The 25,540-nt window shown below is 34.4% G+C and overlaps 1 protein-coding gene across 5 annotated transcripts; it reads right to left on the bottom strand.

The window, feature by feature from the left end:
* Positions 1-10,434: 10,434 nt before the first annotated feature.
* Positions 10,435-23,553, bottom strand: LOC140863357 (DNA mismatch repair protein MSH4). Of its 5 annotated transcripts, none has more exons than XM_073266726.1 (25): positions 23,423-23,553; positions 23,007-23,210; positions 22,881-22,916; positions 22,687-22,799; positions 21,294-21,339; positions 20,971-21,078; positions 20,514-20,560; positions 20,096-20,203; positions 19,383-19,458; positions 19,009-19,081; positions 18,757-18,902; positions 18,591-18,676; positions 18,009-18,148; positions 17,795-17,934; positions 17,663-17,713; positions 15,802-15,865; positions 14,153-14,296; positions 13,998-14,065; positions 13,803-13,861; positions 13,103-13,259; positions 12,536-12,588; positions 12,349-12,447; positions 11,242-11,356; positions 11,048-11,170; positions 10,435-10,809 (listed from the first exon to the last, which is right to left on the bottom strand). In XM_073266726.1, the coding sequence occupies exons 1-25, from the start codon at positions 23,486-23,488 to the stop codon at positions 10,645-10,647; spliced, it is 2,487 nt and encodes an 828-aa protein (XP_073122827.1). In that variant the 5' UTR covers positions 23,489-23,553; the 3' UTR covers positions 10,435-10,644. The 5 variants fall into 5 exon arrangements, 4 of the variants coding, with proteins under 4 accessions (XP_073122827.1, XP_073122829.1, XP_073122828.1 ...); XM_073266728.1 differs by having other exon boundaries at positions 23,007-23,197; positions 23,423-23,491; XM_073266727.1 differs by lacking the exon at positions 20,971-21,078.
* Between the last annotated feature and the right edge of the window lie 1,987 nt (positions 23,554-25,540).

The raw sequence follows: 25,540 nt of genomic DNA, 5'->3' as shown, positions 1-25,540 counted from the left end.
AAGAGCTTTGATGTATTATCCCATGACTTACGAGGTAGTCACCAATAATGGCATTGAAATATCCTTTGCCATTATCAATTCGAAGGGTTTGAATATTACTTTGGAATTGGGTTTTAATCATAGTGTGAAAATTTTGAAAGACTTGACTGTTATCAGATTTGTTAGTGAGAAGATACACTCATGTAACCAGTGTGTGATCATCAATGAACGTCAAAAACTATTTTTTCCCTTGAGATGTGGTAATTGGTGAGGGTCCCCAAATATCGTTGTGGATAAGAGAAAACGGACTTGAAGGGGCATAGGGTTTGGTTGGAAAAAATATTGCAAGTGTGTTTAGCCATTTGACAGTGCTCACAAGTAAATAAACCAGGATTTTTATTAAGAAACAAAGAAGGGAACAAACGTTTTAAATAAAAGAAACTAGGATGGCCAAGCCTATAATGCCATTTTATTATTTCTCTAGAATTAGGAACTGAAGTAGAATTAACACTAGACACCAACGATTTTCTGGGCGGGGTCATCTCAAAGTAGTAAAGGCCATGATGAGTCCTAGCATTGCCAATCATCATCCTTGATAGCGGATCCTAAAATTGACACGACAATGGCAATAATTTATCAATGCATAAACTGTCATGAGTGAATTTACTAACTGAAATTAGATTTCAAGTAAGGGAAGGGATATATAAAATAGTTTTTAAAAGGATATCCTTGGATAATCGAATATCGCCCATCCCCAAAACCACAGTTAAAGATCCATCGGTAGTTTTAACAGTAGTATGATTAGAACAATGATTGTAAATGTAAAAATGACTAGAATCTCATGTCATATGATCCAAGACCCTCGAGTCAATAATCCAAGTGGGTGTAGAGTTAACACTAAGAGCTGAATGGAATATACCAGATTTTTCTATGGAACACGACCCAACATTGGTCTGGATAAAGAGTGGAGTGAGGTGTCACAAAGGAGTCGACAGTATTGCTCGATCTTATCAATTTGCTCTTTTGTGAATGGGGCAGTGAGGGCTGCTGGGGCTGCTGGATTGGAACTGGTTTGGGTGTGATAGCTTCGGCCTTCATTCTTCTTCCGTGGCTGCCAATCTCCTGGTTTTCCATGGATTTTCCAGCATTTTTCCTTTGTATGACCAGGACGATGACAGTGGTCACATCAAGGTTGCTTATTAGTATGTTGTATAGTTGTGGGAATCTTATTTGAAGCTAGAACGGAAGCATCAGATGTTGCTGGTGAGTAAGAATCAGTGAGCATCACTTTACGTCGCATTTCTTCCAGTTGAAATTCTGCAAATGCTTCTTCGGGACTTGGAAAGGGTTCACGGGCAACCATTTTGCCCCGAACTTCATCCAAATCTCGATTTAAACCAGCCAAGAATTCAAATACCATTTCTTTTTCAGCATCCTTCTGATTTTTGACACTGCAATCTGTGCATAAAGAGTTTGCATCAAGAAATAGATCTAGTTCCTGCAACAGGTTTTGAAGATCTGAAAAATACTGAGTAACCGAGTTATGGCCTTGCTTCAATTCTTTCAATTTAGAGAGAATTTCAAATATTTGCGAAGTATTGCCCAAGTCTGAATACATCGTGCGGGCAGCATCCCACACGGCACACATCATTCGTAGTTTGGAACCACAGATAGCGGCGGCTGATGTTGGGTTCCATCGAGTTGACGAGCCAGGAGAGAACAATTGAATTTTTGGTTGTCCAAATTTTGTATGATGAATCAGTAGACTTTGGAGAAAGGAGATCTCCTGTGAGGTATCCTAGTTTCCCATAACCGCAAATAACGATCTTTACGGATTGGGCCCATTGGAGGTAATTTTTCCCGTTGAGTTTATGGGTTGTGATCTGCAGAGAAGAAGCGTCGCCTCCGGAAAAAGAGGTGATGTTCCAGAGTTTTTTCCTAACATGTTTGACTCAGAAGAGATGGAGTCAGTCGACAAATTTTTTCTGTGAGAAAAGAACCCCTCGGCTCGTGATACCATGTAGAAAAGATAGAAAGAAAATTAATCTCGTTATATTTCTCCAGAAAATGTACAGACATTTAAATAACCCTAGATATTACAAATTTCCTTCAATCAAGGGATAATAAAAAGATATCCTACCAAAAAATAAAAGATATTTTTTTTTTGAAAACAAAAGATTATATTAAAAAGCCAAATCTGACGCAATTACATCCGAAATAAGTGAAGACGAGGGTATAACCCCACCTTCGAAACCAGATAAAGATCTAGTTGTTCTTGCTAATGCATGAGCAACATGATTCGCTGATCTTTTAACAAAAATAAAAGAGCAGGATTGTAAATCCCTAGCTAGATATTTACATTCATCGACTATCAAACCAAGATGAGACAAATTTGGAGACGAATCTTGTAAAGCATTGATAACCAAAAGAGAGTCGGATTCAAATATAATATGAGAAAGCTGCTGTCTTTTAATCCAACGGAGTGCTTCTCGAATTCCTTTTTCTTCAGAGATGGTTGGTTCATGAAAACCAAGTATTCGACCATGGATTGCCGCCAGAACAGTACCCCCAGAATTTCTTAACAAACATCCAAAGCCCGTGTGAGGAGGTTCGGTGAATAGTGCAACATCCACATTACACTTCAAATGAATTGTAGGAGGATGTGTCCATCTCGAAAATGCATTCTGCAATTGAAAACTAGGGGGCTGTGTAGTCTGAGAAGTTACCCCAACCCAACATGTGCGAAGCTCCATTGCTGAATAAAAGATCATAGCAGGTGATTTCCCTTTTTGGTTCCAAACAACGTCATTTCGATTTTGCCAAACACTCCACATAATTGCAGCTGCCACAATAATTTCCGAGGAGTTGCTAGAGATCACAAGATTGTTCCACCATTCTAGAATATAACTGACATTACTCACATGGCTGCCTATAGATTTCAAACTCCAAATATTTCGAATTAGTGTACAAGAAACCAAAGCATGGAGTGGATATTTCGGCTCATGGTGACAAATTGGGCACCATTCAGCAACATCAACTTTACGATATTTTAGAGCAGTCATAGTTGGCAAGCAATTCGAAAGAGTGCGCCAAAGAAAATTACAAACCTTGCCTGGGAGTTTGAGATTCCAAACTAGATTCCAATCAACAACAGATGTGAAAGTCAATTGCTCTCGAGAATTCATCAAAGCTCGATAACCACTCTTCACACTATAACATCCACGCTGATCATCAATCCAAAACCAAATGTCATCACAACTTCTAATACTCAATGGGATAGATAAAATGAGATGCTGATCTCGCTCATTAAAAAGCCTCTTCAAAAGATCTAAATCCCAATCACCATTTTCCCCCAGTCTTAGAGAATTTACCGTAGCACTTTGTAGCTCCGGAGGTCTAACAGAAGTAATAAAAGAATTTTCTGGATCAAGAAACCATGGTTCTTCCCAAATCTTTGTTTGATAACCTGAACTGATGCGTAATCTCATCCCATTTTTTATCAGAGTTTGAGCTGCCATAATGCTGCGCCATATAAAACTTGGATTTGCCCCCAATTGAGCATCTAAAAAAGACCCATTCAGAAAGTAACGTGCTTTGAGAACTTGAGAAGCTAAAGAGTTTGGTTCTATTATCAATTTCCAACCTTGTTTAGCTAATAAAAAAATATATTTAAATCTACAAGATTGATATCAAATATTCACAAATATTATCTAAATCTACAATAAGTATTCGTTATGGTATTTCAATTGCATGTCAAAAAATGAGAAAGATCATAGCATGAAATTAAAATAAAATAGTTGGAGGTTTGCATACTTTGTGAAGGTTTGTCCCTGCAGCATTAGAAAGTTTGAATATGATATGAGTTTATGTACCTTATAACTGTTGGTCCTTCACTTTGGTTCTTTAATTCTTTATGTTTTGAATTTTTAATCAGCCAAGAACGAAGTGTTATAAGACATGCAGATTGAATTGGCAGAGTGATTTCTTCCTTTCATTTGAAATTTGATTCCTATTCTCGTAAAGAAGATATTGAAACAAAGTAGATGTTTAGTTATCTAATCTATGTAAACAGAATTTCTTATTCTGCAAAGAAAAGTTGAAGGAGAAGATAAGTTTAAGAAGATGTCCAGCAGGTATTTTAAACACAATTCTTATTGGAATTAAACTAACTGAATAAAATCTTCAAATATGAATCATAAATTAGGTTTAAGAAGTTGTCAAGTTTTTTGTCTCCCTTTATCACACTTTGATTTCTGATTCAATTGAAAATATTCTAAGGCTATCAAATTGTGTAAAGCATGGAGGCGTTACATGATCTTCAGTCAACACACCGAGACCGATTAAATAAGAAAATGAATTTGGGTGGCTCTGTAAAGAATAGAAAATAGATTAAGGTATTGGATTAATATTAAGAGGCTATAATGGTAACTTTTAGTTTATTGTGTTTCAAATTATTTCTACCATTTTATTTTATATGAATAGAAATAATTTAATGACTTATATCTCAAATTCCTTCCTTATCTCTCCCAAGTTCTTTATGTTTCTTCTCACACGTGTTATTAAATTATGTATTGTTAAGTTATAATTCTTTTATGATTTTCATCCATGATAAAGATCTTGGTTGAATTTCTTAAACTTATCTGCAACTTAAAATTTTGTTTTCTCAACGTACAATTCCTACTTCAGCGCTGCCATATCCAAAAGGTAAATAATCAACAACTCGTGAACGTGGACACACAATACAACTTCTATATGGGTCCTAAATGTGCACTTAGCAACTAAAGTTGTGAAGTTCTTAACTTTTGTAAGACCAATACATTTATAGATGCTAAAGTAAATGGAACTTGAATATATCCCCTTATGCCTTGGTCATGTGTAATAAAAAAATAATTTTTTTTTTTTGCACACATTTTATCGAACAGTTAGAGGTTGATTTATTTCAAAGAAGTAGAGAAGCAGAAGAGAATTTATATTGGTAAATTAATACAACCCGAATAGTGTAGGACTCATGTAACTTAAAGTAATAAAATGAATGCGTTTGTCACCTTATGCAATACTCAATTTGATTAATCTTTTATGTACTCCACTGGTCTTCGTTCAAAAACCTTCAGAACTTGGAGACATACGAAAAAGTAATTATAAGTATAATCGGACATCCAATGCCATGGGTGTAGAAATTTTGTTTTGGAGTGAGTGAAGTATGAGATGAAGAATTCGTAGAGTATAAAATTGGATGTGATAAATGGAGAGGCCAAAACTGATTTGTGATGGTGATTTGGTTTTTCCATGTCACCCACGATCTCTGAACAATATAGTAACAATTTTGATTTGTGTTTTAGTATATTTTGTCATACCAAACTTCCAAGTCATACCAAACATACGAAGATAGTTAATATTGCACTCTAATCGTTTATAAAATAGTAAGAGATAAATATAATAATTTGTATAGAATTTGGTTAAAAGCACAGGTAATAAAGTATGTGCAAATTATCCATAATTATTTTTAAAGCATAACCACAAAAATTAAGGGTAACGAAGAAATTTACAAACATTATAGAAAGAAGACTTTAAGTACTCAAAATATTATTTAAGACTTCAATTTGGTTTCCAATGCTTTGTTTTATCTTATTATTGTTTCCTGATGAACAAATTGGCAGAAAAAAGTGACACAAAAATCTGTAGGAAAAAACACAATTTCAAAATACTGGAAATTATAAAATTATTTTATATCTCAAGTACAATGGATAGACAATTACTTAAGAGTCAACTTCTAATTAACTTATTGATGGTGATCACTTTTTGAAAGTTGAGAGTGATTGGATGAGGTGATTGGATAATAACCTCCAGATAATGGATATCAGAAAGTTCAGAGTGATTGTGTGAGGCAAATGTATGCGAATAAAATATAATTTCTCAGATTCGTGTTATTAGATTCAATTATAATATTATCACAGGTATAAAAGTTTATGTTAGCTATTGTAACATTTAAATATTTGTACATTTAAATATTTTTTTTAATGGTTAAAAAAACTAATTAGCACATTATGAACTTGTCCACAAATAGAGCACTCTGATTTTCGAATTAAGTATCATACTAAAAAGGGGTGAAAACTTAAGGAAAAAACCAATTCCAATAAACATATCAAATGAATTACAAAAAGAGAATAAAGATACTACAGTACTAGTTGTGAAGGAAAGAATGCATGACATTAGAATGCAACTGTCAAAAAATGTTGCAAAAAGAGTTGTGAAGGCTTCTTCTAGAAAGGGAAATAAATAAGAAAAAAAACAGATGACAAAGAGATATTTTATGCGGCACACAATTACAACTTTGTTATCTTGAATAAAATATAATCAATTGACATGCGTATAGAGCACCAGCAAGAAAATTCCATCCAAAGCTATGCTAAGATGAGTATTCTCATTTGACGACAATGAACCTAGAAATGACAAATGACCAAAGTAGTGAATAAATAAACTATATCAACCTTACCTCGTTCTCTTCCATGAAATGGAATAACACTAAAATTCAAACTCATATATAATTTATTATATCTATTCACGAAATTTGGAGCCCCGCACAATATTAATATATAATATATGTGGAATGAATTGCACTAAAAATGAAAACATAGCATTTCACTGCGTAAGGTAAAATTCAGTTTCCATCAAACCATTTTGACTATTCAAAGAATGCAAAAAATTGACAAAAAAATCCGAATCATATCCATAACCATCAGGGTGTGAGCTGTGAGTTTTCTTAAGCATATTGGGAAATAATAAATAACAAAATAAAGGAAAAACACAACACAGAGCATAGTCGCAAAAATATTGTTGAAGGAATACAAAATCTTGGGCGATGAACAATTGAACGAAACGTATAACCTTGATTTGAGTGAAATCAGTTGGGCCTAGTATTGGTTTGCCATAGAGTTTATTGACCAATCAAAATTCCAACAAATTTGGAGAGTTTCTTCGATGTATGATTGATCTTCCAATCCCATCTCCGTAGAAGAATTTTCGGCTTCGAGTGAGGAAGCAATGAACTTTGAAACGAAAGGGTACGGAGTTTCAGTTTCAATTACTGATTCAGTCTGACTTACAAATATTCAATTTCCCTAATGTTTTTGTATTCAGTTTCTCTACTGTTTTTTAAGTTGACTCCCCTCATTCCATGAAACCTAGTCGACTCTGGATCTGATACCACTTCAATTTCACGTCTCGAAAACTGGGGCTAGTTGACATCGACATTATTTAACATTTTCACATTAATAACAAGCCTTGGATTTTGAGAAATTCCAGAAACAAGTCTATTCATTCATAAATCTGAAATACATTGTCTTACATAAACTCGAAATTTAATTGTCTTCACAATCCTTAACTGAAAACAACTAAACTTAATACACAGCGGACAACTTAATACAAATAAATGAAAGCAGAAACCAAACATCATCAGTTTATTGGTCTTCTTCACCAACAAGAACTAGTTTTTCTCTTCATCTTCCATCTCTTCGTCGTTCTTATCTGAGATGTTGGTTTGGTGGGTGAGTGATATGGGTGTCACTCAATAAATGGGAAAAAACCGTCCCAGATTTTAAATCGTTTATCAGAAACTTATACACATATACATAAACATAACATAACTGAACATTCATATACTTAACAGAATACAAAATCAAGTTATGCATCAATTTACTTATGAATTTCGTGGCTAAGTGATATCAGCCTCTTATATGTTTATCCTCTAAAGGGTGATGAATCAGAACAGAAACAGAAACAGAGCAGAGTATTGAGAATATATATTCCTACCACTAGTTCACTAGAATCAATGCATCGAAATCATAGATTTCAGACATTTGTACTATGAAAACAAATATACATGCTAGAACAAAATTTAAAACATAATATTAGATTTAAAACTGAAAGCCCACTTACATGATATTGATAGCAACTGCTGCTAATTGACTGATCTCACTTTAATTTCATGTGTACTTGCTCAGAATTTTGGTTAACCCTTAATCAGAATTCTGAGTATTATTTATAGAGAAAATTCTTACTGTTAAGCTCCCTATTTGTTATCCTTAATTGTCATTATTTTGAGTTAATGTGTCAGTTACAAATCTGGAGCAACTACCTTTCTGGGATTTCAGTCTAGCTACTAGACTGGTCTTGGTCAACTGGTTAGTTCAGTTCACCTCGGTTCAGTTTACCTCGAACCTCATTTCAGTTTATTGAACTCACTCTAATTCATTTCAGTTTATTTCAGTTCAGTTTACTGAAATTTCGGGTTCTCACAGTCCACTTCTTTTTCCAGATTTGTAAAATCTGGCCTTTTTCCTAGACCATATTGTTCTTGTCTTCCAAGAACTTCTTCCTCATTTTCCTCTTCTATTATATGGATGAGCCCTATAGCTCTTTCTTTTCTGCCATCTGAGGATTACTTCCAATAATTGTTGGAAGATCATTTTCTCTACAACATAAAGGATTTCGTTTGTTGATACCCCTTAGTCTTTTGTAGTTTTTTTTGTAAGGATGCCAAATGACATCATTCTGTCAATTTTCCTTAAAGAAAAGAGGCTCTTCGTGCCAAAGTATCTAGATTCCCAGGGATGTATTCCTTCATTAGCATTTCTCTCTAGAGACTTGGCAATTTTGCAAAAAAAAAGTTGCATTGACATGTTTTCTTCGACTCCTGAATTCCATCTGTATTTAGTGATTAACATAATGTATTCATCTACTAAACAGATGTCTAGTAATTCAATACTATACAGAGCTTGATTATATTTTTTTCTCTTCTTTGTATCTTGACTATTAAAATAATCCACAGCTATAAATTGTGCTTTAAATAGGGTGTCTATTTTTCCAGCTATTTCACTGAGGGATTCTCCAAAAAAAAACTGATTCTTTGGTTTTTGCCGATGTCATTTCCCAAGTGATCTTTACTGATCTCAAAAGAATCATTTCTAAAAGTTAATGAATCTTTCTTTATTAAGATCAAGTGTTCCTGCTTCGATTCTCATGCTGACATCCAGTCGTCTATCATATCTTCTATGTTTTTTAAATCCAGTACATCAAGGTTAAGCATAACTCCGTAAGGATGTATTGGTTCTAAAACAGTTTTATCATAGGGTGTTTGGTGCAAGAGAATTTGATTCCTTCTTGACTTTGTCTCTACTGGATGTGATTCTCCTCCTGTTCGGAAGTCCGTATGGTTTTCTCCCATATTTATGTTATGGGATCCCACACTTTTTTCTCTTTATGTAATATGTCTTACTAGGAATTGATCACCCCCGGTTGTGTTCATTGTTAGATCTACGACCTTGAGATTTGCGAATGATTCTGCTAGCTCTTGTAGATTCTCAAGACCAATCATTTCTATAGTTGTCATCATTTTTTTCTTTTCTGAGACAGATTTGATAAGGCTTATCAATTTTTCTTCATCGGTTAGAGGTTTTTGCACTACTTTGGTTTTTCTCCTATAATGTAATAGAGGTTCGGTATCAAATGATAGTGGTAACCTTTCTCCCGTGATCCTTTGACTCAAACTAGGTTGTTGTTCTAGGTTTTGGATCCTGTGACTAGAACTAAATTGTTGTTCTAGGCTTTGGATCCTTATTTGGATATCATTTAAAGTTTTCATAATTTCTTCCTGGTTTTTAAGGATACCTTCAATTTGTTGTGGTACATAATATAGCTGATTGCCATAATTTTGTATTGTTTTTTGAATTTCTCTAAGATCTCCTGAGATCTTAGAGAATCCGAAATAATTTCTAAAAATTTATGATTTTGAATCATAATTTACTTTATTATTATGATCAGCTTTCAACTCTTCCTGATATCTAGTTAGATCTTAGAAGAATCCGGAATAATTTCTAAAAATTTATGCTTTTGAATTATTATTTCTCTAAGATCTTCCGAGATCTTAGATCATCCGGAATAATAATTTATATGTCTGAATTGAATTATCTAGCTCTGATACCATTTTCATAACATTTATCAATATTTTATCAATTATTTATATTTCAGGGATTTTCTTTGAAAGTATTTTAGCTTGGGGTACTAAATTGGGAAATTTTTTAAAAGATTAAGGACTATTTTATGTTAAAAATGAGGGATTAAAATGGAATTTGTGTAGAACTATGTGGACTAATTTGAAAATTGCCCCCAAAGAACCCAATGTTAGCCAATATAACTTTCTATTCATATTTGACCAAAATATAAGTAAATTTTCACTACATATTAATTGTGAAATGCAAATATTTCAACATCAATATGATATTTGATTGAATTGACTAAAAACAACTTGATATCATGTGCATAATACATGTTTTTTTCCTAGTTATTTAAAGGTGTAGATTCCTTATGAAATAAACACACGAGAATTTTTCCTAGTTATTTAAAGGTGTAGATTCCTTATGAAATAAACACACGAGAATTTTTCCATTCTCTCCTTTTTTTCAGCAAATAATCTTTTTACAACTTTAACTAATTGAGATCGGGATGGTATTCACCACCAATGTACAACAAGCCATTTGAGCAATTAAAATTAGTAAATTCGAGCTCAATATATAATATCTTAAATTTCATTTTACATTAGAAAATGAACAGACTCATGTTAAAACGGGAATAAACGCATAGTGATTTATGGCTAGAGCTCTCAAAGACTTAAACTCCATCATCGCTATAACTTTCCTTCAGATTCTGCAATGCCTGGCGTATCGATTCTTCACCTTGGTTCGAATATTTCAAGCATATCAACCGTTGAGAAACACGATAAGCCATCTGAATATCATGATACTCATGGAAATGTATCTCCATTCTCTTCCTTTCCTACACCAGATGTAGTAGCAATCAGTCTAATCAAAGCCTTAAAATTTCAATCACATGCACCCGACGTGACTCAAGTTCGTGCTTTAAGATTTGTATATCCGCTTATAAACCTAGCATTTAAGATAGAAGGACAATCAATCCCTCCCAAAATATGTCCTACCTCAATTAAATTTTTAGATGCACTTGCATGTTCCGGTAAAGCATCAAACAAAATGAGAATTACTGGTCCAGAAAGTACCTTTTGTGTAATTTTTGCTGTGATGCTTTTGGCTGACTCTATCACTGAACATGGTAATCCAGCTACTCCTGCCAGCATAAGACCATAGTGGCCTACATCCCTTGGCCCGTCTTTCAGTTGAAACTGGTTGGCAGTTGAAGTGAGAAAAAAATGGTCTAAAATACAAAACTAATACAGATTGTCAAATATCATACCTTGAAATCCATGCGGTTGTTCTTGATGTCAACATTTAAGTGAACGATTTTCACATTAGGATACATAGTGGCCAACTCTGATAAGTTTTCCATGTGAGTAGCAAATATGGTATACCTGAAACCAATCAATACCAATCTGTGTAAGTACTATGAAATGCTTTTCTCGCAACCATCACCATATGAAATGGTTTCATGGACGAAATTCTAAAAGTGAAACAAAAAATGAATGGATTTTGGAAACAGTAGGATCCATTTTTGGTTTATCTTGCTAATACCTAACACAGATAGCAAAAAATGTAGAAGTTTCAGTACCAAGATAGTTTGTCAGCGACTCAACATATATGTTTAAATACAAGTTCAAATCCTTGTTCATTCCATATGTCCAGAAAATTGGAACAAAATTATGCCGAACGGGAATTATGTCAATCATTAAAAATGTATAAAAACAATAATTTTTAGCTTTACTCTCTTCCTGATTAACAGCTAAATCAGTGACACAATTCCTCCCTGAGATAGAAAAATCTTGTCGAGGTTAACAAATATGAATTAACAAAGGCAGTAATGTGATTCATTTCACTGTAGGGCCATTCCAAAAAAAAAAAAAAAAAAAAAACTAATTATCAGAAATAAAATGAGAAAGTGCCGATTTACATTCTCTGAATAATGTGAAAAAGGCACCCATTGCAACTGCCTTCAGGATACACATAAAAAGTAGTATAAAGCATAAATATGTCATGTCTAACTCGTGATGCCTAATTAATAGAGGTGCTTTGTACTAGTGGTGGTCGAAGTTTTTCTTTTATTGTATTACCTTGGATCAATTCCGCAGAAGAAAGTAAATAATGGAAAGATGATGCATGGAATAGAAGAGGTCAACACGTGTACTATAAGACCAGAAATATATCTATAAAGAAAATTCCAAAATCAAAAAGTTGTTGTCATCAGAATACGTGCATCATGCATGTGATGTGCAGTGTGTTTCTGGAACGCTAGTCAATGTTTATTATTTAATTCAAATAAAATTACAAGATAACCAATTTTAAGATTTTCCTTTCACCTACAAATTATTTTTCAACACAAATACAAAGAGTTGGAAATAGATTTTACGCTTTCGATGCCAGTAGATGTTCACAGATGCTCCACGCAATTGCAAACCCATCAGACGAAGATGTTGCTCTCCCCAATTCATCCACCACAATCAGACTTCTGCTTCCAGCGGACAGAGCAAGAAAGCTATGAAACGAAGCAAAAGAACCAACAAGGACCTTTGTTAATGGACAACAGATTAATATACCTATTAGAAGCATTTTGCATGATGAAAGCTGTCTCCTTCATCTCTGTCATAAACTGCAAGTGAAGACCAACCACATGATTTAAAACATTACTCCCATTATCTCTATTAAAAAATAGTCCCAAAATATTGGGAATAAAATTTATTTCACTACGTAAAATCATGACTAACACCTGGATGATTCCATTTTGCACTTCTTGTTACTCTCTTTCTGACTTTAGTCTGTTTCGGGTCTTAATCTAGTTCTAAGGCTGAAATGAGTTATATTTTAAAAGGCAAACAGACGTTCAAGAGTCCTACAATCATTTCAAAAATTTTGAAAGGCCAACCTAATGCAAACAAAGATGTCCAAATGATGAAACAAAACAAGTTCCCTGTATATTCCAGATAAATCTTAAATCTTATATCATGAAATGCCATAGTCTAGTGCTGGATGCATGTAACGAAGGCCAGTGGGGCCCACCCTGCCAAAGTGAAGCCCATCTTAGCATGATCCACATGCCCGCATATTGTTGCTCTGTTTAGAAATGGAGAAGGCAATTACTTAAACCATGAGATATAAAACATTACCGTACTGGAATTTGATTCGAGATTGTCCATAGTTCCCATCCTAGTAAATATTCGATCAACTACTCTAAGAGTTGCAAAGCGGGCAGGAATGTAACATCCAATTTGAGCGAGGATGACCACCAGGCAAACTTGTTGAAGATAAGTACTCTTCCCACTCCTACAATAGCAAAAGTCATTTGATTACAGTTAAGTGAAAAGTATCGATTTAACTTCAGCTTGGGAAGTAGAGGTGTTTTATGGCTTTGGTGGAGATTTATACAGACTCACATCCATGATCATGAAAAGATATGTTCAAGTAGAGCAGTAAATCACACGTAACTTGAGTCATCTTCGATCGATGCTCAGTATTTTTATTTTTGAAGGAGCAGATTTAAAAGGCAAATGAAGGAAACCCTAGCCCAAGCAAATCGACATGTAACTGCTATTTCTAACTTGATTGTCTAGCCTAACAAAATGATAAGACCATTTCTCGCCTTCATTTTATGAATTCAACTACCTCCTCAATTAGTTTTACAGCAACCATTTTACTGTATTAATGCTTGATGCTACAGTACCTGTTACATAATTACATATTAGGATCATAGAGGAAATTGAATGCCATCGTTTGTATGGCTTTCACTTCACTTTTTGTGCTTTGGTCCATTGAAAGCACGAAAGTATCTATGACGAAGAAGAGGAACTCATAAATAAGGTTTCTTACATGTTTGGGCCTGTAACGATCACCATATTTGATGCTTCAGACAGAAAAACATTATTGGGCTGCAAGATCAAATTAAGCCATCAGTCAAAATGAATTTACCTTTTTTTTCCTCATGTCAAATCAGACAATCCATGAATATTGCCATATCATATAAAGCACAAGAAAAATTGATAGAATATCTAATGCATAACTTACTATAAATTCATTGTGTATGTTTTCAAGCATAGGATGCCTTCCCGAGTCCATGGCCAATGGACCATCGTCTACAAGAAATTCAATGATTGTGCAGTCAACAAATAATTTTTTCTGATGCAAAGAAAGAACTCCAAAGAAATAATGCTATCACTTACACGTAAATTGAGGTCTAGTGTATTTGTCAACTGGCTTGGTGGATATCATATGCGCAAATGAATTAACTATCATATCCAGAAGGCATAAAACCTCTGCAAGAAGGGTGAGCACAGAGACATCCTCCCGTATGGCATCCATTAGCTCTTCATTTTAAAACAAGAAAATTATTGTTAAATCTGATAAATGTTCATCCAACAAAGTTAGAAATGAAGTGAAATTAATTCATTGGGGATTTTTCGCCTGAAGGAATCGTCAACAAATGTGCCCTAAAGAAATTGTGGCATATGCATAAGTCTCAAGTAAAAATATATAGTTATCAATTTGGGGCATGTGGAAGAAACAAATTGAATGGTTAATTAAAAAGACCTCGAGCTCTATTTTAGATTGGACGAAACCTTTTGAGAGCACAATGGGTGAATCGAAGCACACTCATTCCCAAATAAGCCAAAAATTAGTTTTAGATATAAAATTTACATTTTTACAAGAATTCGTTATGCAGACAACTAATTTCAAATTTTCACCTTACTCTTCTTAAATTGAGAATTTAGGAAGAAAAGGAAAACAACATTAACAAAACTTAAACCCATCACACCCTACTTCAAAATTATATAATCAACTTTACAAACTTATGATATGTTCGAGTATCATAAATGTCATGCAAAATGAAATGAAAGGGATACAAATGTCTGTCTTGAAACAGCAAATTTATGGCAGTAACAAGGTTTAGTTGAGAAAGTTAATTCTGAAGTTAATGCCTCTTATTGCAACCAGTATAAATACTCATAAAAAATCCTTATTTAAAATTTACAAAAAAATCCATGCAGAAGCACTCTCCGCACTGCAAGTAAGCTCATACAAATTCGAGGTAGAGAGAAGCATGATAAGCAAGAGCATCGGCAACACAGTTTCCATTCAAAGAAAATGAGATAATTTAACGGCCCAAGAGGTTAAGAGATAATGGATATGGATAAGAATGTGAGAGTCTTCCAGTTCACTTCAAAGCAACCAATTATAACATCAAAAGAGAAACCTTATGAGATCTTCCTAATTGTGTTTAGATTTTTTTGGACCTGTTTTCATATGCAGCATAAATAAGACTTGCATCTTTCTTCATTTTCATATATTAACAAATAAAGGATACATCAATCACAAATACATCCTCAAAAAAATTCCCAACTTTTCCACATGTTGTCATAGTTACAAAGATTTCGAGGGAAAAAAATAATAAGAAAGACCTGGAGCGACGTGGTGCCGACAAGTTTGGGTTGTAGAAGTGATAGGTAAAAGAAATTCATGTTTCCATTATATTTTTCAACTCATCATTTAGTTTATTGATGAAGCATTTTGTTTTAGGAAAAAACATGATTAAACAATTCCCTTCCTGCACTGTCATAAATCCTTTCGGTAGCCCAAATTGCCATCACTGTTTTTCCACCTCCATTGTATGTTACCGTAAGCATCATAAAGAGTGCATCCATAGTGGAAAAGATGACAGTTGTTCGAAACCAAATGGACAGAATTATAAAAAAGCACGACACGATTGAAAAAGTATATCATGAATATTATTGTGTAGTCATGCTTACGAAAGTCTTAATACATCTGCAAAAGACATGTAAGCCACCACAAAGTCAATAAAGTTTAGACTAACCTTCCAGGCATAATTCTGTTCGAACATAGCACTCTTTAGCAGCAGATTTGTTCCTCACGTTTAACTGTTATTCAAGAAAACAATTAAGAAAAGTGATCATGAATGAAAATATCGATAGGTACATAACACTATAATATAAATTTTCAGATACTCTCTTTGCCCTAAATCCTTATTGATGCAGTGTGAGTGGTCCAGCATAGCAACAGCTCCCAAATAATCTTTACTAGATGACTGATTGAACTCAAAATATATAACATCACTCCATATGGTTAATCTGCATCAAATTAATTATAGCACTAATAGCATGACAACTTCTAAAACATATCCATGGGTGAAAATAAATTATTCCTACCACAAAAGATACTGTGTAGATGAGCATAAAATTGAAAGGAGTAAATATTTGCCCAGATCTGTTAACATTGGCAATCAACAGGGTTGTGAACATTAGCCAGCAAATTGTATTGTAACTGCCTTTTCCAAGTACAAAAGTTCAAGCGGGAGTCGAACACCAAAGGAACCAGAGGAATTAAAGCTTCCAGATAGCTGAGTCAAATGAACCAATGTACTATACTAAAATCGTGAATCTTGAAAGGTATTTCTTCGAATTGTGAAAGGGCTTGTATACCCTTTAATAATTTAACCAATTGGAAGGCAAACTCTTTTGAAAGACAGTAAGGTCATGAGGAATCTAAGGAAGGCAAACTCTTTTGAAAGACAATAAGGTCCTAAGAAATTTAATATATAAGTTTCTCCAACCCATGGGTAGACCTTAATGTAAAGTTGATTCCCATAACTAGAAAACTTTTTCCTGAATTAGGAAATAAGATATATCTTTGTGTATTAATGGAACAGTGGATTTCGACAAATAAATTCACTGGTGAGTTACTATAAAAATAACAACAGGAAGGGCACCAGTAAAATAGCTATACACGGGTATGGACATATTTTGCTTATTATTTTGGTGTTTCTCACATTGAGAGGTAGGAGGATTGGAAGCTTGGTGAAGAGTGGAGACAAAAGGGGAATATTAAGGAGACAATCCCATTCCTTACTGTCTGGTTTTTCTGGGTAGCTTGCAACAACTCCAAACTTCAAAACATCAAGTGTTCAGCCCCCAAAATTATTTGAACTATCTTGTCCAATATCTCTAATATGCTGACGCAGGGATGTACAAATTTGAACGTTAGAGACGCTTTTCTTCTCATGCCAAAGCTAAGGGAATTTCTCTTTCTAAGGAAAGAGTTACTCATGTGACTGGGATTAGATGGACCAAACCACAGTTTGGCGCCTTCAAACTCAATATGGACAGTTGCTCTCGGGGAAATCCAGGTGAGTCTGCCATCGCTAGTATTTTTCATGATCACTAAGGGAATCATTGGCGAAGGTCCTAATCATAGGGTGATCTAATGGCTATTATGATTTGATTGGAACTTTGCCAAAATAAACTCTAGAACTTGTTTCATGGAATCTCTTTTTCACTGTATGTATATTGCATAGTAATGTACGACAATTTAAAAATATCAGTGTAAAGAAAGAACATTTTCGTTGACCCAATTCGTTGCTTGGATCTCTTTTATATACAAGAGTCTCCTAATCTAACCAGTAAAAAATTCCGTACGAGCCAAGGAAAAATATCCCCATATATAGCTAATATAAATTTTCCTAATCTTCCATTATATCCAGAGAATGTCACAGTTATCAAAGAAAAAATGTGTGTCGGTGCCAAATGTAAGGTACACATCCTTCTCAACAAATTAGCACTAGAGTGAAGACTGCAGAGTTAAAGTTCATAGACACTTAACTAGTGCATTTGACCACTAGCAGGTAAAGGGATAACCAGTAAAATGATGATATCACTCACAGATGCAAGTTCCAGAGAAGAGCAGTGGATGTTATTTCCATGTTTAATGACCTGATAACAAAAACAACACAGGAAAAAGTCAGAAGAATTTTTTGGAGGAGATTTTCAAAATCAAACCCATTGTTCATTAACCTGGATGAATTTGCGGGGAAGGTTTCCCTGAATGTCCTTCTGGGGAATGCTAAAATAGAATCCCTGCCTATTATTGAATGGAATTTTCAAATTTGGTAGCTTATAATCCTCCCTATATTTTCTTGCAAGGTTGTGTATTGCTGCAAACATTGATGATTAAGTGCTAGAAATCAAATACTTGACGACAAATAAAATACGTCATCTTGCAGAAAACCTTCGCTGGTGTCACAGAACGATCTTCTTGCAATATCCAGTAGTCCATCAGTTCCTGCTTTTACGGCAAAACACTGTTGTGTTCGGGCAACAAATGGAACACGTGCATGAAGAGCATCTTCATCAATCACATCTCCAATCCTAAACAAGCCATATTTCACCACTGTTTTATAATATACAATTATCCCACATATGTAATTATTTCAAACAAGGGTGGCCTATTGTAGAACATAAATTACTGGGTGATGAGCTGATGTTAAATTATTTTATGATTATTACGATTAAATCAGAACAATACCGTCATTGGCTCTTAAGTTCATGTCAAAAGGCATTCTCGGAAACAAATTCATGTTTTCGATGTTTTTCTCTAAGCTGTCAGGTTAAATAATCACAGGAATACTTTTTATAAGATATGAAAAATTAAGTAATTACTATGATGCATAGCATTTCTAGTTGATGAAAGAATTAGCTTCATATGTATCTGAACTTCAAAGAAAATTGTTGGACCGAGAGTTCCTCCAGTACAGACATAGGGTCAAGATCAATTACCTGGGCTACGTAACTCAATAGTAGAAGTGGATACCTTTTCCTTATGGAATCAAATTTTTCATTTTCACTGATGGAGTTGTAAATATTTTTCAGTAGAAAACATGCAGCATCCTTGAGCACCTAAGATTATTGAAGTCGTGGAATCAGAAAACGATCAGCCCATAAAGTGTATGCTCAGAAGTTGGAAGAAACAGATGCACCTTTAAAAGTAATGGCAATGCATCCAGAGCAGTTTTCAGAAGAATTATGCTGGAAATCAAGATTTGGCTTCTTCTGGAGTTGTCAATGGTGAAGACTTCGTTCGTAACTTTCTTTGACTTGAAGCAGAAGTGGCAAAGGACCCTATCTGTAACCAAGCATAAACAATCAAAGTTCTACCAATTACAGCAGTTTTGGGCTCTTAGCAGGCAAGAACCAGAAAAGTAACTATTTCCCCTTTTTCCAGCACCTACCAGTTTCCTTTGGAAACTTACGAAGAGACTGTGACAAACCAAAGAACAGCTGCTCATTGCTCATCAACTCATCCTGAAATCATTTCCATAGTTACAGCAACCTTGTTATGAAAACAGAAGGTAATCAATTTTTTTTCTGCGCAGACTAAATTGAAGACCCCAGGTTTGGGAATTAACACCAGTTTATGTTTTTCCAAGTTTCCATGAACTTGATAAAATTGTGAATAGCTTAAATTCCACTATTTGCGTATAAATTGGTAGGTGAAACCAAACCACTTTGATACCCTGTTAAATTTGGAAGTAGAAGAAAAATAATTGATAATGGCTTGAATTCCAGTGTTTGTGGAGAGATTTACAGGTGTGCTATAACTTACCAGACAGTCAAGTCGAGCATTAATAGTCTCGATGTCTTTTAGAGGCTGTAGAAGATTAGCTCTCAAAAGTCTTGTCCTGAAGAGACCAGAAGCATAACAAATCGGTTAACCGTGATAAAAACTTGAATGCGTGTTCACAGCCCATATCAACAGAGATAATTCTCTCTTACCAAGGAATGTCTCAGTAATGCCATGCATATGCAGCAATTTATTCATGCCTATTACTTGCTATTTAAACCGCATCAATTATCAACAATTTTGCACCACATGAAATAGCAAGATTTTAAAGCAATTTACTTTCTTTACAGAGTTATGTAATTCATGCAGACCTTGTGGAATTGAAACCAGTACAAGCCCCCTTTAAATGTTTTAAGAAAGGCCTTTGTTTCCTCATTTGAGATATACCCCTTATGTCTTTCCTCAAAGAATTTGAGAATTGATACATAAAACAATAGGAAGCCAAGAAATTTAGAACTAAGCATGGTCAAAAGTTCAGCATTTGATCAACAAACGTAGGTCAACCGATGAAGTTGTACATTGCTCTTTGACATGAACAAAACTGGAAACATAATATTTTTCAGTCTTGATTCTTTAGGACCTGAATTTACCAACCAATCATGACCTTTACGGAGCATATAGATACATGCATGGATGTAAGTATGGAAATATGCAGATCAAATGCCACATAAACTATGAACCAGATTGAGGCATACCCTCCAAAAGTTCGTGTTGTCTTGAGCATTGAAAAGAGGCTTCTCTTTTTGTTGTTAGTGCCCAAAAGACTGGAGTGCATTGGCTCAATTATTTCCAAGTTCTGGACACTGAAACAAAGAGTTTATGTCATGAGGAGCACAGACATGATATGCAACCATTCTGGCCAAGTTAAAAAGAATCTGTATGTGTGGCAACTGGCAAGTATATATGTAAATAGTGGCAAAAGGAGAGTACAAAGGACAGGAAGCACGATACTTCCATACAAATGCCCAATTATATTCCAGCATATAAAGAATAGAAGTCTCAACATATTTAAAATATCACCAGTAAAAGGTAGGTGAACAAAGCTAGATAAGGAAACTTCATGTCATAGTCGTAAGCAGAAGGATGTCTGAAGAAGATAAAACTTAATGATACCTGGTAGCATCTATATTCATGTGGTCAAATGATCCATTAAAAGTAACCTGGAAAAAATTAAACAGCACAATCGAAAGAAGTTGGTAATGATGCAATTACATTTGGTTATGCCAATAATTAATTCAGTTAAGCATAAACTAATGCGAAATACATGTCTTCTACAGAATCATAGTAGCAATATTCACTTCAAAGATTTTACTGAAATGATACGAGTAGTAAGAGATTTGGATCGGAAGAAGATGGGCTAAGATAATGATGGAAGCAAGTACTCCATGAGTCAACAACAAAATTCTCTTACTTTGTACGGAATCTTCCAATAATGTCCTAGGTTCTAAAATTTTCATTAACTATCCAGAAGTGGCATTGCTTATATGCACAATGTCACTGAAAATGGATATTTTTATAATTACCAGATAGTGAACGCATAAAGATGCATAAGATTCTCATCCTTTTTAACCTTACCTATTCCATTGCAATTCATTGAATATTTGAACTCGGAAAGAGGGAGTAAATATGTAGAGGAACTCATATCTGCAAATAGTATGTTGGCCAACAAACAATCTCCCTAGCAAAAATTATACAAGATTTAATCGAAGTCATGAATTTATAAATGATTACCTTGTATTCTAATTGAAAGTATGTTTTTTTTTAAAAAGGAGACAAACTAATTGATGAATCCGCCGTAGAATGATAAGTTATTATGAGAAGAGAAACAAATTAATGGATGTCCAAGCACAACCATTCAATGGTTGTGGAATACACCAGAAAACAATGACTTACACATAATGAATGGTTAGTGATGATGATTCCTTTCTCTGCTTCTGTCCTGTGCGCAACACATTGAAATTTTTGTGACAAAGCTTTAGCAGAATTTTTCGTATCAGAATCCACATTTTTCATTGTTCAATATACTTGGTGCGAACACACATATAGCCGAAACGTTATCCAAAAACACCAGATTAATTTTATATAAAATTAGAAATCATTCGAAAGTCATTTGATGGGTCTCCGTTTTGGCAAAATCATGTGCTTACGTTTGACATACATTAAATAAAATTTTCAGAATAACATAAAGTTTGGCAAACCTAGTTGCAATAATAAAAGATCAGTCAAGGATGTAACATATCTAGGAAAATCTACCCACTTAAAGATCTTAGAAATAGACATAATCATTAGCAACGAGGGGAAAGGCTTGTATCACATGACTGATATAAATATGTGCTCTGTAGGCTTTTTGGTTCACCTCAATTACACCAATTCAACAGATCAAATTATATCCCTCACCTTTCTACAAAATGCATGTATAAATTTGTTGGGACTTCTATTTTGATGTGATAAAAAAAACAGATTGTATCACACGGTTATGAGATGGTAATAGCCAATTCAAATAAGCTCGCTAAATATGACCAAGTTGTAGGACAATTTTTTTTCAATTTGGAAAATACTCAAGCTGCAAGTCATAGCTCTCAAAATGTATATAATTCAGTTGCATTTTATAATAAATATATTCAACAAAAATACGAGTGGCATGGTCATATGTATAAGCTCAACATAAAAACCAAGTGAAGTCTAAGCGATTGTAGTACTAGGAGTAGTTACAGTCTGGTGTTATGACTGCAAAGGAATGTCAAAATCAAAGCTTCTGGTGAATTCCATACACAGTAGAAACAAGAGAGGATGTAGTGGTATTACACCACCTCGAATCTCTATGAACCTTTGTCTCCTTTACATTACACATTTACATTTGTGTTCAGTTACCTTTGCTGATAATTGTTCATTTCGTCTCTTAACTGGATCTTTTGTTCGAGTCTTCTGCACAATTTATTAACTGCTCAAACAAGTATCTGTTGATCCTAGAACAAACTAAGGCTTAACCCACTTGGTAGTAAGTCGCAAAAGTATTTCAAAAGAAAATCGCTTGAAAACATATGCAAATTTTATCTCTCTAATCACCCCTCCTGTACCACTTGTCGGCTTACTTGGATGAACAAAATTGGTAAAAGAAATAGCCTTAGAAAAAAAACAAGCATCATTGGACGGCATCCTGCGCCACTAGCCAATAATGACTCATAGTCTAGCACGTAATTCATATTTCCATGACTTTAATTTCTATTATCAGCCAAAGATGATGACAATCTCTTGAAAGTCATGATGTTCAAGGATGTAAAAATACCACTTGATAGTTGCAGCTGCTGCTGCCAAGCAAAGATAATATTGCTTGTAATAAGTATCCAAACCAAGGGCAGATGGTTCCTTTGCAGCCAAATTTCTTACTAGCACAGCTCCCTTTAAAGAAGAATCCATTAATTAAAGTCATACATCGTCACCTAACATACTAAGAAAATAAATGCATCGCCACTTGGCTACCCTGGTGTCGTCAAAGAAACTGCGTGATGAAATGACCTGCAGGAGCATAAAAAAACAAGATTTTAAGTCATCAACTCTGTATATAACATCCAAAAGTATATACATACACACACGCGCACAAACTACCTTTGTGATTGAAGAGCAAAATCTGTCCACCAGCTCGGAGACTCCAACCATACCTTCAGCGGCAAGCTTAGTAGGTGTAACAATGATGACCATAGGATCGTAAAAATTGAGCAGTGTCTTTGTGTTCTGATAGGATCTGCTTGTCTCGATGTATTGAGAAAGATGCAGTGAAGCTGATCTCAAATCAAACGCTGCCACCCCAACCTTGTAGTTCAGCAACGGGAAATTCTTTAACCAAACAAATTTACCGGAGTAGAACAACTAGCTTAAAACATCAATAAAAGATACAGATTTACAGAGCATGAAATGCCCAATTTTATGAATTCAACGGCGCTACCATACATGAATACGAATGTACACATGAATATTATCGATTATTGAGTTCATCTACTCTACAGATTCAGAGAGAATGAGACCTCTTTGGCGCGGTTTTCGATGAGGCCAACGATGAAGCTGGAGCTCTCTCCCGCAAGATCTTCCATTAAAAATTCTTCGCGCCAATTCAGTTAAAGCTGGAGTCACTCCCCTAACCTATTTAACCTTTCACTTTCATTTTTATATATTATTATTTTTATATCCATAATATTTTATTTTTACAGTCTTTTTCATTTTTTTTATCAGTCTGTATATCGTGGGAAAATTAGGTTTTAAAAATCAAAATTAAACTTTTTTGCCACGCTCATGCTTGTATAAAAACATTATTTCATTCAACTCGAAAATAAAACAATGACATATTTTGTTAGGTTTATCATTTATCATTAGTCAAAAAATTATAGTTGTTAATGAAAACGCAACTTTTTGCCACGCTCATGCTTGTATAGAAACAATATATTTTTATCGAATTATTACTTCTAAATAAACGTATAAAAGTTAAAATACTAATATAAATTAAAATAAATATAAATTAAACGAAATTTAAATAAATACAAATAAAAAAATTAATACAAATAAAGTGAATTGACATGTTTATAAAAGGGGGGGAAAGAAAAATAAAAGGAGTTTGTTAACGTTTAATGGGGAAAAATTAGTATTTTAATCTTGTAAGTTGATTTATTTTGAATTTTATTCAATGTTTGTTTTTCATCTAGTAATTATATATTTTTGTTTTAATCATTTTTTTGCTCGAAATCGCTAAATTCAACAAATATTTGCTTATTTCACATTGTTGTTCCTCTATACGACTACCGACTCAAATGGTGATAAATAAAACATATATTAAAATTTAACTAAGCAAAATGAAATTTTTTTCCTCTCATTTTAAGATTTTGAGTATGGTCGTGGTTTATTTTTTCTCATTATTTCTTTTTAAAAGAATTTTAATGCATGTGACATGAGTTTTATTTATATCATATGTATTATATATGTGTCATGAAAGAGAGAATTGTTATTGTCAACCAAAGTCCCACATTGGAAGATTATTATGAATGGTCAACCAAAGGCCCACGTTGGATGACCGAAAAAAATCTCACATTAGAAGTTTAAGTAAAAAGATCATGGATTAAAATATGGAATGATATCTTCAATGGTATGAGGCCTTTTGGGTGGGTTTCCAAAATCAAAACCATGAGGGTTTGTGCCCAAAGTGGACAATATCATACCATTGTGGAGATATCTGAATTCCATTGACCTAACAAATGGCGCCGTCTGTGGGAAACGAGTCATGTTCTGATAAAAAACAACAACAAACAAATGTTGGGTGAAATCCTAGGAAACTCATGGAGAAGAAGTTTGAGACCTCGATTAAAGATCCGTGAAAAAGCTCTCGAGGAACGCTCCCGGAAATTCATGTAAGGCGTGTGCTGCAACGCATTGAAGGTGAGTAGGCTCGATTGGAGGGACGGATTGAGAGGAGGCCTGGTGGAACATCGTTTGAGAGGAGGATTGTTATTGTCAACCAAAGTCTCACATTGGAAGATTATTATGAATGGTCAACCAAAGGCCCACATTGGATGACCAAAAAAAATCCCACATTCGAAGTTTAAGTAAAAAGATCATGGATTAAAATATGGAATGATATCTCCAATGGTATGAGGCCTTTTGGGTTGGTTCTCAAAATCAAATCCATGAGGGCTTGTGCCCAAAGTAGACAATATCATACCATTATGGAGATATCTGAATTCCATTGACCTAACAAGAATTGATGTCATATTTGTTGTCCAATAACTTAGTGTGTAATTAATGGCACAACAACAACAGCATGCCGAGAGTTTAACTCTCTATCTTTAAGACAAATTTGTCCCGCCTAGGTGCTAATGCTAACGGTATAGAAGCAAAATGTCACCCAAGATAGAACGCTGACAACTTCGAGTAGAAGCACTACAAACTCGAAGAACTTCAAACAAAGTATTTAAGAAACTTTGAGATGCAAGAGAGAAATGAGAGAAGGAATGAATGAATTGATTAAATGAATGCAAATGGGGTGGTCTATTTATAGACGTTGGAAGGATGCCCCGGACAGTCGCATCACTTGGCTGCACCGGTTCGGACCGAAAAGTCGCAGACTTATACAAGAAAAGATGCACTGATTCGGACTG

Source organism: Henckelia pumila, chromosome 4 (assembly GCF_033568475.1).
Source record: "Henckelia pumila isolate YLH828 chromosome 4, ASM3356847v2, whole genome shotgun sequence".
NCBI lineage: Eukaryota > Viridiplantae > Streptophyta > Magnoliopsida > Lamiales > Gesneriaceae > Henckelia > Henckelia pumila.
This window is presented reverse-complemented; position numbering and strand designations above follow the sequence as displayed.